The sequence below is a fragment of the Centroberyx affinis genome, unplaced genomic scaffold, assembly GCF_046629955.1.
Source record: "Centroberyx affinis isolate AG114_WGS23_722 - 3 ecotype Tasmania unplaced genomic scaffold, CSIRO-AGI_Caff_v1 ptg000240l_1, whole genome shotgun sequence".
NCBI lineage: Eukaryota > Metazoa > Chordata > Actinopteri > Beryciformes > Berycidae > Centroberyx > Centroberyx affinis.
Window position 1 is genome coordinate 283,423 of NW_027278925.1, and position 13,912 is coordinate 297,334.

Below are 13,912 nucleotides of genomic sequence, written 5' to 3' on the forward strand. Positions count from 1 at the left end.
TATCCACCAAAAGGTCCAGGCAGATTGCTTAGAAATGGCTTAAAATGTGTTAACCAACAACTTTTGACCTTTAAACTCAATGAGTTGATGTTTGAAGGATCACATCCAACGCCTGACTAGCATTCTCTTGCAAGTTTCATTTGACGTTCTTAAAGGACTGCACAGACCCAATATCTACCAAGAGGATTGGCACCAAAATCTCTGTGTCTCCAGTAGATAGTTTGTCCAGTGCACACGTTAACAAGCAAATCAACACTAACATAAGGCAGAAAATGCTCTCTATGGATTGAAACATTCAAGCATGTTGCACTTCTGGCCATACCCGAGTCACTGACCTCAAAGCAGGTGTTTTGCATCAGCTGTCGAAGGAAAAACACCTGCTTTGACATCACTGATATGAACCCATTAATGTTGATTTACTCTTTAATGTTTAAAACCTGGAGCACTGCCAAGAGAAACAAATTTGGCCATGAAACACTTTGATAAGCAGTTAAAATGGTAGCAATTAAGGGCTGCAGTGCTATACTGAGCAGATAGGCATACTTGAGTCCGCTGCCTTTTCCCACAGTAGCTTCCCCAGTAATGCATCAATCTAGAAGATTTACACACTGGATTGTGGCCTGTGTATTCCTTGTCTACCCTGGTCAAGAGTCCAGCACAGTATTAACATGGACAGCCATAGAGCTCCTGAGACACTTATTTGTAGACCTCAGTGAAGCACATGTGCATGGCTATAAATAGCTACAACCCTAAACCATGCTGTCCCTGCAACTGCAGGCCACATAATATCTGTGCCATCAGGTGACATCTTTCATTTCCTTACATACAGGAAATGCTTATGGAAGAGTTTAGGGGTTTTTATTTATTTGTGATAAAGGCTTAGAGTCTGTCTCATGGTCTGCCTCTTTCATTTCTGATTCTGACTCATCCATCCTGTAGGAAGCTTGCATTACGCTTCATGACATGTCACCTAGGGTTGTATTTTTATACTTAAAAACTCAGCGATTCAAGAAGTTACATTGGTTGTGCTTCTCAGTGAATGGCAGTGGCTGAACTGCTCCCAAAAACACACGCTACCAGATAGTTGGAAAAGCAACCAGCAGTAGGACAGTCTATCTATAGCACTTTATACTAGTCTTGCTACTTCAACTTTCACAGGCTGATTCGAATAGGAGAATGGATAAATGTCACAGGTTGCTTTCCCTGCATGTGTTGTAAGGCCAGTGTCTGGCACATGGGGGCCAGTGACACCCTTTGGCATGCAGCTACATCAGGATGCCTAAAATATCCTCACATTCAGAGCAGAGTACAGTCAAAAAGTCCTAGCAATCAAAATCCAGCTTGTGTAATCCTCTTGACCTCGCACGGCAGGGAAATCAAAATAAATCTAAAGACTGAACCGTAAAGCCCTCAACCTTCCTGCCTATCACAAGGACACGCTAAACATTCTTGTTCAGCAGCTCTCTTCTCGCGTCTCGAAGCCATTGTGTCACAACCAGCTCAGTAAGCAAAGGCATGCGTACTTCAGTTGTGTTACAAGTACAAGCCCATATGTTGACGAGCAATAGCAGTGCCTTTGAAATACACTGTTGCCTTGATTGAAGTTAATATCTAACATGTTTGTTTGCATTACTCTGGTAGAATTGCAGTATTCGGACCCACAAAAACCCTTCACACTGGATGAAATGCCAGTGTTGCCATTTTTGTAAGAAATTGGTTTGTTGCACCTCAAAGCAGCCTAAGGAATGGGCTCCTCTCCATCCTTAATGAGGGTTTTTGAGGTGTTTATGGCACATTTCCAGACAGACAACAGGGGCCCACCGGAGTGATGACTCAGCACAAAATGGCTACCATCTGGCATTGTCTTTTAACAGGCATTTTGTCAACACGAGGAAGCTGGATGAGAGGTAAACAAAAAGGCCAGTGAGACGACAAGGGGCAGACATTGGAGGGTGCATTTCTGTCATTCCTTGTAAGTGAGAATACTACAGTCGCAGTCTTCTCCTCGGGGCAGGGCAGCCTCTGAAGTATGTGACTGGGATAGCTCAGTGGTAGAAACAGGTTGCCAAGCCTTTCAAAGCGGCCTTTCCAGTTGGTCTCCAGGCCTAAAGCAGGCCCAACGCAAAGAGCAAAATGAGAAATCAGGCTGCAGCGTCTCAGCATCTCCACACAGATTTTCTATATCCTTTCTGCTGAGTGCTGCTGAGCAGAAGTAGGCAGAGCGTAGAAGAGATGTGAGCCACTGCTGCATGGCATGCAAACCGAAACATTGATTTAATGCAGATGCATTAACTACATGGCAAACCTCCAGTCTCTTTCTTTATTTCATGTATTTTGAGCCTGTTTTGGAGGTGAAGCACTGACATTCTCCTCCTGCCAACAGTATTTTCCTCAGCTTTAACGGCAATGCCACACTGGGCAGCCAATCATGGTTTAAGCAACGCTACACACAGAAATGAGAGAATTATGTAATGGCATTAGTGAGAACTGGACAGGGAAATCCTGCCTGATTATACAGTGTGCAGTACAATCATGTGGTCACATTATTAATATTTATATTTTTAAGTTTCAGGGGTTTTTTCACTTCATATTTTTCAGGTTGTTGGGTTGTAATATTCATTTCCATCTTGTGGGATAAGACTCAATATCCCACAAGTTGGAATATTGCAAGACCCTTGATGAAATGAGAGATGAAGGTGAGGCTGGCAAAGTGCCTTTGGGCATCAGCTATCATCACAAAGCCACTCAACAAAGTCAAGGAGAGGAAAGAAGGAAGTAGTAATGACAGCTAATGGGCACACACAAGCACACACACTCACACACACACACTCACACTCCAATAGTGGCCTCCATGTGTGCAGTCAACAGCTGCAATTGCCACATTCAAGAGAGAGCATCTGTGCATGTGAGCATGAGGCAATCAGATTTCTTCCCCAGACTCTCACTCAGCTAATGGACAATCCTGGTCAAGACAAAGTAATCTTTTCATATAAATAAATATCCGTTCTCCTACTCTTGACACCAAAAGATTTAACACAATAGTGATTCAACCTATGCCCAGTTGATGAAAGCTTTTACATTTGTTACATTTGCTTCTTGTAAAACACCTGGTGCGGGTTGGTCTCTCCAGAGGTATAATCTTCTGGCACACGGGAAGTGATACATTTTATGTAACTGGAAGCAGCAACAACAGTTTGTTTGTAATAAATAGAAGAAGAACTGGGTAGTTAGCATGAGCATTGATAGCCACCATGGCTGAACAGACAAAGAAAAGAGCGCCACCGACAGAAACTCAAACTGCATCAACAGAAAATCCATGGAAAAAGACGTCATTTCGCTGGCCACACTGTTTGACTGACAGCTGATCTGTGGGAAGTGCAGTGCAGAAACACCACAACAATCAACACCAACCACAAGTGCTTGAAACATTTTCACTTTCTAGCATACACCTGGCATGAGCCAAACAACCACCAACATGGGCTACGCTGAGGACCCACAGTCAGTTACTTTCATTTACATTCTAGATCAAGTCCATGGATTGGTTTTTCTACCATAGTTCCACTGAGCATTTTCATTGTTGGTTCACTGGTGTGTCCTGAGCAGCTACAAAAACTAAAGGGGGAACAGATACATGGAAACGACTTCACAAATTGGTCAGCTTTCAGGTGACACTTTCCTTGACGGGCCTGATTGCAAACTGGTCCTATTTATTTTCAACACTACTCCAGATTGGAATCAGCTTGGAAAAAGGAAAACTTTGATTGAGCCTGATTAGCCAACATTAATAACCGTTAATTAAATTAGCATTGGAAACAGAACTGTTTGATGAGTAGTTTGTAGGTTGTTTTGGCAATGGCATTTTGCACACACCACATCACACAAGTGATGATTTTATTACAATATTACTTATAATGTAAGTAAACCAAAACTGACAACCAACACCCACTCCTCTCTGATAAAGTGGGTGACACTGCAGGACAAACCCAAATATGAATCCTGCCATGTGGATGGGTTTCAGCTGCTGACTAGATCACTTACTGACCTGTGATCTTTCTATTTTTTAGCATTTATGTCAGACATAAGGCAGTTCAGGACTGTATAAGGAGTGTATATATGTGTTTCAGGACTAGAGTTTTCATGATGTGAAGTAAAAAGAATAACAGATGGAATTGCTCATTTCCTGGCCTCCTAAGACACCGAGGGGAGAGGAAATCTGTTTCCTACTGCTGGTATGAGAGTGTTTCCCAGCATCTGCTGCTTTCTGGAGAGCAGGGTGGTGCTGGCCGGGCGGCTGAGCGATGGGGGTGGGACAGACACAAGATGATCTCATGTGCGAGCTGCGCAGAGCCAAGGAATGAGGTGCAGTCATGCTGGTCTTCCATCACCATGACAGCATATAAATACAACATTTGGACATACAATAGTGAGCAGGCATCGCACATACACACACACACACACACACACACACACACACACAGATATTTGCAACTCCATGGAATTGGATTAAAGGCATATTTCATCTAGCTCTCTAATCAGAATCTAATTTAAATAGGCCTATTAATCAAATTTGTGCCATAAGATCAGTGCCAGTGCATCTCCAAATAGAAAATGTAGGAGTAAAACATGATTAAAAATGAAATCCACCACAGCAAAGGAGCTACACAGAAAACCAGTCTTAATTTGTGATGTGACCATTTTTAAATTTGATGTCAGTTTTAAATCAGAGAGATGACATAATTCCCTGACTGAAGACTATTGATAGAGCAGTAAAAAGCGTTATGAGAGCTTTGCTAGTTTGGATTACTCCACCCATTTTAGATGAAGTCTATCAGTCAGATCAATGAAGGGCTTGGCCACAAGAACAACGGCTGGATCAGTTTTCAGGAAATCTAATAGCGTATGCTTCAGCATTAGTAGAGTGTACTCATTCACTGTTGTAGGTTCTTATTATTTTTTCTGTTTCCCATAAAACCCAGTCCAACTGAGGGATGATTGTATAGCATGCTAATTACAGCAGAACTGACCAATCAAATATTACAATTTTAATTGCAGACATAAACTGTCATACTGATCTAAGTTGAAGTCAAATGTACACGTTTCATAGGTTAAAAAGCAAACACATCTTGGTGAAACCTGCAGTATGAAATCCCAGTCGACCCAGAGGGAGCTGCGTTAACGGGTTCAAAGTGATACCTGTTAGCCTAAATTTGACTGCGGTACTACGGGGCACCAAGTTGACACATTAGAGTCGGGAACCGCTCCAACAATCTGATGCACTGAAATAGCCGTTAGCACTTAAGATTTCCACTGCAGCAGCTGAGAAATGACCCTTGATAAACAGCATACATCCCAATGCTTACACTATCTAACGCCAAGTCGTATTTGTCTACCATCTCATATTTGCTAAACCAAATAACATTCTCTCCCCGATTGGATATGACTTGATCCGGTAGGTTCAAATTGTGTAGATTTTCCTTTAGCATAGCCATGAAGAGGCTAAACAAGTGATGAGAGAGATTAGCCTGGAGAGAAAACATCACATTTAACCTTTTCACAGGTTCTGAATATAATGTTTCTAATATTCAACAAAAATAAACTCATATAGCTATTAAATACATTAGAATACGCAAGTGTCAAGCCAAATCATTCACTGGATTTATCTCTGAATGTTGCCTAATGCCTTGTATGGTACAGTAAAAAACAGATACCAGTTTGGCTTGAGGAAGAAACCCGCTATGGGTGTCACCGTTATTTGTGACCAAGATTATTATTATTATCTAGTGGGTCACTCCTCAGTTTCTATATTGCTATATTGGCCAACTGTGAATTCAGTTATAGAAAGAGCATCTGATGTAGGCTGTGGGTGGGTAGGGGCCTTTGAAGCGTGCCTCTTTTAATTTTATATCCCAACGAAATGCCACACAAAAACCACCATCCGCTTGACACATGAACAAGTCTCTGGAACTTGGATGCAGCTCCCATAAAAAACAAAGTGTCTTTTGTACAGCAGCAGTCTCCACAGAGGCAGTGTGTGTGGGCCAGTGGGCCGTTTGAATGTGATGAGTGGGCTGTCGACACGGAGCAGAGGGGCTGGGCTGGGCACGGCCCAGGAGGACGGACAAAGACAGTGACTGTGCAAAAAACACAATGCTCTCTCGCTCCTCATTGTGTTTGATGATCAAGTGCAAAAAGGGAAATTTTGATAATCATCGAGTCCTCATTCCTGTATTCAGAGAAGTGTTACTTTCAGTGAAGGATCAAATCATAATTCAGCCCACAGTGATTCACACACAGTAGCTGCAGGGAGAAGCTGACAGACCGCACCCTCCTACAATACACAACTTATCAGACAGAGCTGGCATCCAAGAGATTGTTTATCAGACTGTTTACGTTACAGACTGTCAACAAACTGTTTATTTTCCTCAGAGGAATAACAAAACCCCAACAGTAAATAGGCTATATATGTTTCAAAAATGATTTGCATTCACAGAAAAATTTAACTGAGCGAGGAAAACCTCCCTTAAAGAAAAGCCTAGAATAAAGGATATGATCTATCATTTCACCTTATCATGTTCTGCTATTGAGCTTTATGATTGATTTGATGGCAGTTTTTCTGAATATAACTAATATTTGGTGTCCAGTCCATGACATGCAATGTAGCTTTCTAGATTTTTCTTTTCAATTTTAGCTCTTGTCCTGTTAAGCACCTCATTAAATAACATTTATTTTCCAATTTTCTTCGTTTAACCACTAGCAGTTCCATGAAGTCCACCTCACAGACAAAACGAAAACTTTCTCATCAGTATTAAAAATTACATTTTTGGGGACCAATTAATAAATAGCTGCTCATGAGTACAGTATGGAAAAACAGGTCAACAACATTGAAAGTAAAATGTTTTCCCAGCCTGAAGTTAATGTCCTAACTACACCAAATGGGCAATGTGTACAAAGGTTTGTCACGAAATTTGAACAAAGCATTTTAATTTGTGTTCAACTCTAGCAGCTCCAGTCCAACACAGCCATCTGTGCCATATGACATCTTGAAAATGAATTGAAAGAAGCTCTTGACATGGGAGAAGAGATGACTGAACCACCAAATGTCCAAGCCAGTAAATCTTTCTTAATGTCAGAGGCTGATCAACTGGAAAACTATAATGGCTCCTTCACCCTGACTGCCGACCAAGCAGGCTTTGCTGGAACAGTGTGATCCTGCACTGCCACTGTCCAATGCCATAGCTGCTGTATGTGTCAAAGAAACTCCACTCCTCAAATGTACAGCTCTTTTGTAAAGCCTGTATTTGATTTCAGCCCCGACCCTAAGCAAACCTTTGTTAAGTGTATTGTTAACTCTAATGCCTAATTAGTGTGGCATTCCTAGTGATGGTGTAATAAGAACTACATTCCCTCATTCCAATGTTTTTATTATACTCGGTCACTGAATAAATTCTCATATTTCTTTCAAATACATATCCTTAAATGAGTCCATTCATTTCTAATGTTTGGAGTACATTGAAGGTTACATTGTAGGTGAACAAGTACATGCGTCATGCCTCACATACCATGCGACACCACTCACTGCAATGAGGCATTGCATATCTATAATGACCTACAGAAGTCTTCCACCAGTTTTGTTTTTTTAACTGTAACTGACAGTTGTTGACATTATCTCTGATGTGTAGAACGTGTTTCATGACTGTGGGACCAAAACCAAACCACTGACAAAGGATTGTATAAAGTAAAACCAAAAATACATGGCAAAAATGCAAACCCACACGAACACAAACTCTACTGTGGCCTCAAAGTTCATAGCATCAGTCTAGCTAATAACCAAAGTAAGTAATAATAAAGTTAACAAATAAACACATATCCTGTTGTATGTGCTTTGCTGCAATTTCCACCCTTTAAAGTGAAAATGACTCAGTCCTCCATCTTGATCTTCATATGATTAAATAAAAACTGATCAGACAAAGTATACGCTGTTTCCTACTTCATAACTGTACTGCTGGTTGTTCTGTTTACTCTGGTTTGTTTATTTGTGTTTTGTTTGGTTACTCCTGATGATTTTGCTCTGAAAAGTGTTTCTTTGATGTACTGTGCATCACATGGAGAGAAGCTTGAGGCTGTGGGTGATCACACCTACTGTAAATAAGACTAAAGCAGTTTTCAGCTATTTTCTCCATGGCTAGCCCTAAGTATAGACCACAGCTACCACTAGCACTGTTCATCATCAGAGCGGCATGTAAAGATAATTTTCCTCATCTTTCTTGAGGACCCATTCACACGCTTGTTAAATGAACACTGCTTACTCTGATTTCTAGGAATATCACATGGACAAATGTATAGAAACTCACATTCAATTTGCCAAAGCTTTTGTTTCACATTAAAGTAAATGTATATTTTTTTGTAAATCTAAAGTGTAAAGCCTCATCATCTGACTTGTCGCTCTCCACCACTCAGCTCCCTCACAAGCAGCCCCTAACCTGTGCAATAACAGAGCATATTGATTCATGGTGTTTAACTTGCTATAGCCTGTTGATATTGCAGCCTTTTTCCTTAACTGATCCCAGGATAACAAATGCTGATAAATTCTTGCTGCTAGCACACAACACTGGAACTGGAAGGGTCTGATGTAAACAGAGTTGATGGAAACAGGAGGGTTTGCTAGCAGTAATGATTAGCCAGCCAACCAGTCTTAGGTTTCGAGCGGGATCACTCCTTGGCTGCACCTTTTTGTGCAGCCACTGATACATGACACTAAATTCAATAATTTTCACTTAACAAAAAGTAAACATGATTAAATGGTTAAATTGAGACTACAGCTGACAAAGTATTGGAGTCAAAAGACTGATGCTACAATAAAATTTGAAATTATTGGTAAAATTGATCAGTAAATTAGCTACAAATAGAAAAAAAGCCTTGCCATTTATTGGTAGGCTAACAGCTAATGTTTAGTTAGAATATCCCAAACCAAACAAAGATACTTGGCAATATATATCAAAAATACTAATAGGAGAATACTAGTTATTCACAATCTTTGCAGCAGCAGAAAGCACCAACAATAAGAAACCTCATTGTCTATAACAGGCCCACTGCCTCAAGACAGCAGCCACAGATTCCAAATGATGCTACATCATATGATCCCATTACAGTCCAGGCAGGGCGGTTAAGCCTCGCCACAGCTGACTGTGACACTGAACAGCTGAGAGAACAGGCTCAGAGCACCCAATCGATAGAATAATACATAACATATAAAACTTATTTCCCCTTTGGCCGTTTTCTTTACTTCAGCCGACTGTGTGGAGGAGACAGAAATAGGCTTCAAGAGTTCAAGCGACTGCTGTCAGGTTGAATTCAGCTCCATAGGCCCAGCCTGGGAGTGAGTGTGTACAATTTAGGCAAACGAACTCACAGAATACCTCGCTGTCACACAGACACTGAACCACATAGACCTCTTATGTCCTGTGGATTTGCTTTAATTAGTCAGATGGATGCAAAGGGAAGAGCTACATGAACTAATAGGAGCTGACGCCTGGTCCTGCTATGTCATTGTCCTGTCTGGTTCGAGATCTATTAAGACTCTGCTGTTAGAAACCACATAGGTCACTCAAGCACTGATCGATCAATGATATTCCTATGGGTGATCATCCTAAAAACATACAAGCAGTTAGTTAATTTCCTCTATGGAAGCAGGATTTACTGAAATACTCAGAATCCTCCTCCAAGACTGTTTAGGCCTTTCGTTTTGACAATAAATGATGACACTGTAATCATCCATTGCCTTTTTCAAACATATTTCAAGCTCAACTTTTTCAACACATGAGCTAAATAGCCTTCTAATCCAACTATCATTCAAACACAGCTAGGTTAATATCAAGCCTTTGTCTAGGCTAATAAACTACAGGCTGAATGTGATGTCATGCAAGAGATATTCACTTTTCCACTGTAGGGACATAGACGCTAAGACCAGTGTGTCACCAGCGCGAGGGGGGCTGTCGCCTGACTGACATTTATTGAACTGTCAAGCTGCAATCAGGCAATTTCTTCACCCCTTTAACACCGAAACAGCACTCAATCATCTGATCCTACCTTTATATTTCTCCAAAACATCCTCATACGCTTGGAGATATTCCTTTTCGTCCGAAATCATGTAAGCCTGTGGTGCGTGCTGAGCCATAACCCGGGGATCCACAAACTGGACAGTCACCAGCGGCGGAGAGAGAGCGTGTGTGTGTGTGTGTGTGACAGAGGATGTGTGTGTAAGTGTGTATGTGTATGTATGTATGTGTGTATGTGCCGGGGACTCAAGAGTGATCGGCGCTGTTGTTGCACTAAAGGAAACGCCCTACATCCCTCCCTAGTCCGCGGCCTGTCCAATAAACGGCACTTCCTCTCCAGGCTTCGCCGGGCTGATAGGAAGGATTGCCGGACGCACCGCGCTGCAAAAAATATCCCGTCTTGATAAGGCGTGATTTTGAATTCTCCTTTTTTTTTTTCTTAAAACATGTGGAAAAATCTATCAACGGTGCTGAGATAATTTCACTTGCGTCCAAAGTAAATCTAAATTTTTTAATAATGTTGAATTATGTGACATTATCTACAGTGGAGTGATCCTCCTTATTTCAACACACTTATTTCATGAACAATTCCCAAACAGCTGAAACTGCAGTGGAAACACGTGAAATTAGCCTATCTGACCGCATTTGGAGATTTTTTTTCACTTGTTTTAAGGAAAATAAGATGTTAAAACGGCAAGGCTGAATGAAGATGGATATTTTTTGCAGTGTGTAATAATAAATGATATTCCTTGTCGGGCGTCTTTGTGCTGGTTCATAACACGGTCCGTTCCTGGCATGTTTGGACAAACTGGCACATTTTGCTGGGTTGTTTCAATTATAAAACTGAGATTAAATGTCACATTACTACAGGCTATAGCATTAGCAGCGCCTATAGGCCACACATGCCTATAAACCTTTAAATAGCGTTGGCACATTTACAGGACTAGGCTACTGTTTGAAATGATGAGTCTCTCTGTCGTCTTTACACGGATCAGTTGCCACTTGCTATTGTCAGACAGATTCCCCTAAGCTGCAAGGTTTCAGTGAAAGTTTAACCCAGATCAATCAGCCATAGATCGACACACTAATACCAGCTACAACTGATGAGCTACAGTGTCTTTCTGAGAGGGATTTTGCACATCAATAAAGTATCATTATAAAAACATTCGAGTTCTATAAAACGTCTTTGTAACAGTAGCAATTTTGCCAAACATGTCATCAAAATGTACGTCAAAAGGACCAGAGTTCATACAAATGTATCAATCATCTGTTACACTCAGTCTTGTTCCGAGCTGCTAAATCTTTGCAAACCTGATTTTTAATCAGCAGCTGTCGAGTTCAAAAGGAATGTCACTGTAGGCTACTTTTATATGAGACTGGAGGTTTTAGACTCAAATAAGCCTGATTAGTTAGGCCATTCGGCTACACTAATTACAGGTAGGCTACTTTCACGTAACAAACAGAACTATAGCCTAATTTAAAAAAAAAATAGCCTACATTTTAGAAGCATAGGCTACTATACAAATATAAAAAAAAATCGAAAATACACACGGTATACGATAAAGTCACTAAACTCATTATAGAGCACCACAGACAAGTCCATGTATGAATAATATAGGGATATTATAGTAATATCATAGGGGGAAAAAATACCAAGAGCAATAAGGTAATTATGAAGCCATTATTGAGAAACACAGTCCCAGTATAAGTCCCTATTGTAATATTATAGGAGATAAATGATACCAATAAGGGCACTGTAAACCCATTACTGGAACACACACCCATTATACTGTAAGTCCCTATAGGAATAATACAGGGATATTATAGCAATAATACATGAGATAGAATATACTATTAAGTGCAATACTCACTATAAACTCACTATTACCACAGACACACAGTCCCTATAATGCAGGAGTCTTGTGTTTGGTTTCAGGCTTATCTGGTAGCTTGTTGTGTTGACCTGACGGAGAGGTTTGCCACTCACCTGCAATCCTGAGCACGGCTCTCTCCGCCGGATCCAGCACGGATCCTCCCTGGATCTTCCTCTTGGATCGCTCGTGCCTGGGCAGGTTCCACGGTAACGTGTCCCCGGGAGCCGGTGACGCCGACCCAGATTTAACACTGTAATCATCCTCGTCTGAGAAATCCGCCGAGGAAGACATGGAGCAGTGCAGGGAAGGGTTCCCCGAACTGGAGCTCTGTCAGACAAAAGAAAGGGGGGACAAGAACAATGCTTGTCTTGATTTCTCACACAACAAAACGAATGAGGAGAATACAGCCGTCAACCACAGGCCCGCGAGCGGCAGAGAAAACATCACATTTCTCACCATCGCAGGTGAAAGTAAACGCGCGTTAGGTGGTGTGAGGAAGCTCGGTAACATGAGCCGCCAGCTCACAATGATCCATGATAACAATAAAAGATTCAGCACAAAAAAAGGCGATGTGAAATCAATCGTATCTGGCTCCCCCGCCAGGTCAACAACAAGACTTACCGCTGTATACATGGAGACCTGTCAGCTGGAAAAACACTTATATGCGCGTTATTAGCTTCCCCACAAACATCCGTGTGTCAATTAAAAGCGGTGCCACGCCCTTCCAGGGATGCTACGGCCACGAGTTCATCTCTCATCGCGGCATTAGGATGCGAGGTGATGTCAGTCCTCCAGAGAGCAGAGCGGATGGTGCGCTGCCAAGGCAGAGCTGGACCGTGATGGGAGAGCAGGCTGCATGTGTCCCCGCGTCATACCCGGTAGCCCAGGCAGCCGACAACAGCAGCTCCGACGGTGTCACAGCGCCATCCCTGCACAAATGTGTCTGCTGACTGCAAATACCTCAAAGGCTGGGAAAAATGTCTGCCAGGTGATAACAGTCTGGAAACGGGGTCTCCCAAAGTTCCCCATGTCAAGAACCCCGCTATAAATACACATCAGAGCACATTAGACCCCCAAGAGACAAGATGCTGTCCTTTGTTGTTGAGATGACTTACACAATACATGATGTACACAATTACATAACTGCCTATACTGTATAGGGGTGATAACCACAGTGGGTACAGGGAAACCTCAGCAGAACAGTCATCCTGATACATTTTCTCACTGTGTTAACTGCTTGGGAGGGAAATAATGGTGAAGTGGATCTATTTCTCTTATGCAGGGCAACACCCTGAAACCATGGTGATCCACACATCCTACTTTGGGAAACACAAGCCTGGAAGCCTCAATGTCTGGTTTGAATCAGGTTAGCTAGATATAAACCTCTTCATCCAGAAATAATAATCTTCTCAGCTAGATCTGTTATTGTTTCAGCAGGCAGTTTGTATCTCTAACTTGAAAAGTTGAAAAAGGTAAGCTTATTAAGAAAATTATGAATGAGTAACCTTTACTTGTGTTGTAATCCCATGCTGCACCCTCATACAGCTGAGATTGAGCAACCGAACAAGTGCAGGTTACAATGTGTTGACACAACCTGATGGAGAAGGAAAAGGGTGGGGCTGCACAAACTACCAATATCATGAGGCTTCATTTGCTTAATTATGAAGCAGTATTGAAAGGAAATGCACCCTAAGACAGAGTGCTATGATCCTGGGCAGGTCAGTGCAGATTTGTGAAGATTAATGAACAAGTTTCTCTCCATAAGGGAATAAAACAGTCAAGAAGTAAACCTGGAGCTGCCACACTGTGAATGGAAGACCAACATTGAAGCTTCTTTCCCTGCATTCTTTGCTAATACATGATATCCTTTGTCCACAAGCCTCTAATAAAAACATTGGTCTTTTCATTCCCTACAGGCTTTTGTGTCTGAGCGGGCAAAGTCACTAACTAAAACTCTCTTTGCCTTAAACAACTTAAACATAC

The 13,912-nt window shown here is 41.7% G+C and overlaps 1 protein-coding gene across 1 annotated transcript in view; it reads right to left on the minus strand.

Annotated features, from left to right (window-relative positions):
- LOC139664744 (dystonin-like) overlaps positions 1 to 13,912 on the minus strand; it is a 114,445-nt gene that overhangs the window by 95,728 nt on the left and 4,805 nt on the right. Inside the window, exon 4 of the mRNA XM_071543689.1 lies at positions 12,043 to 12,256. Within this exon, the coding sequence (XP_071399790.1) occupies positions 12,043 to 12,256 (214 nt within the window). The remainder of the gene's footprint in view (positions 1 to 12,042; positions 12,257 to 13,912) is intronic.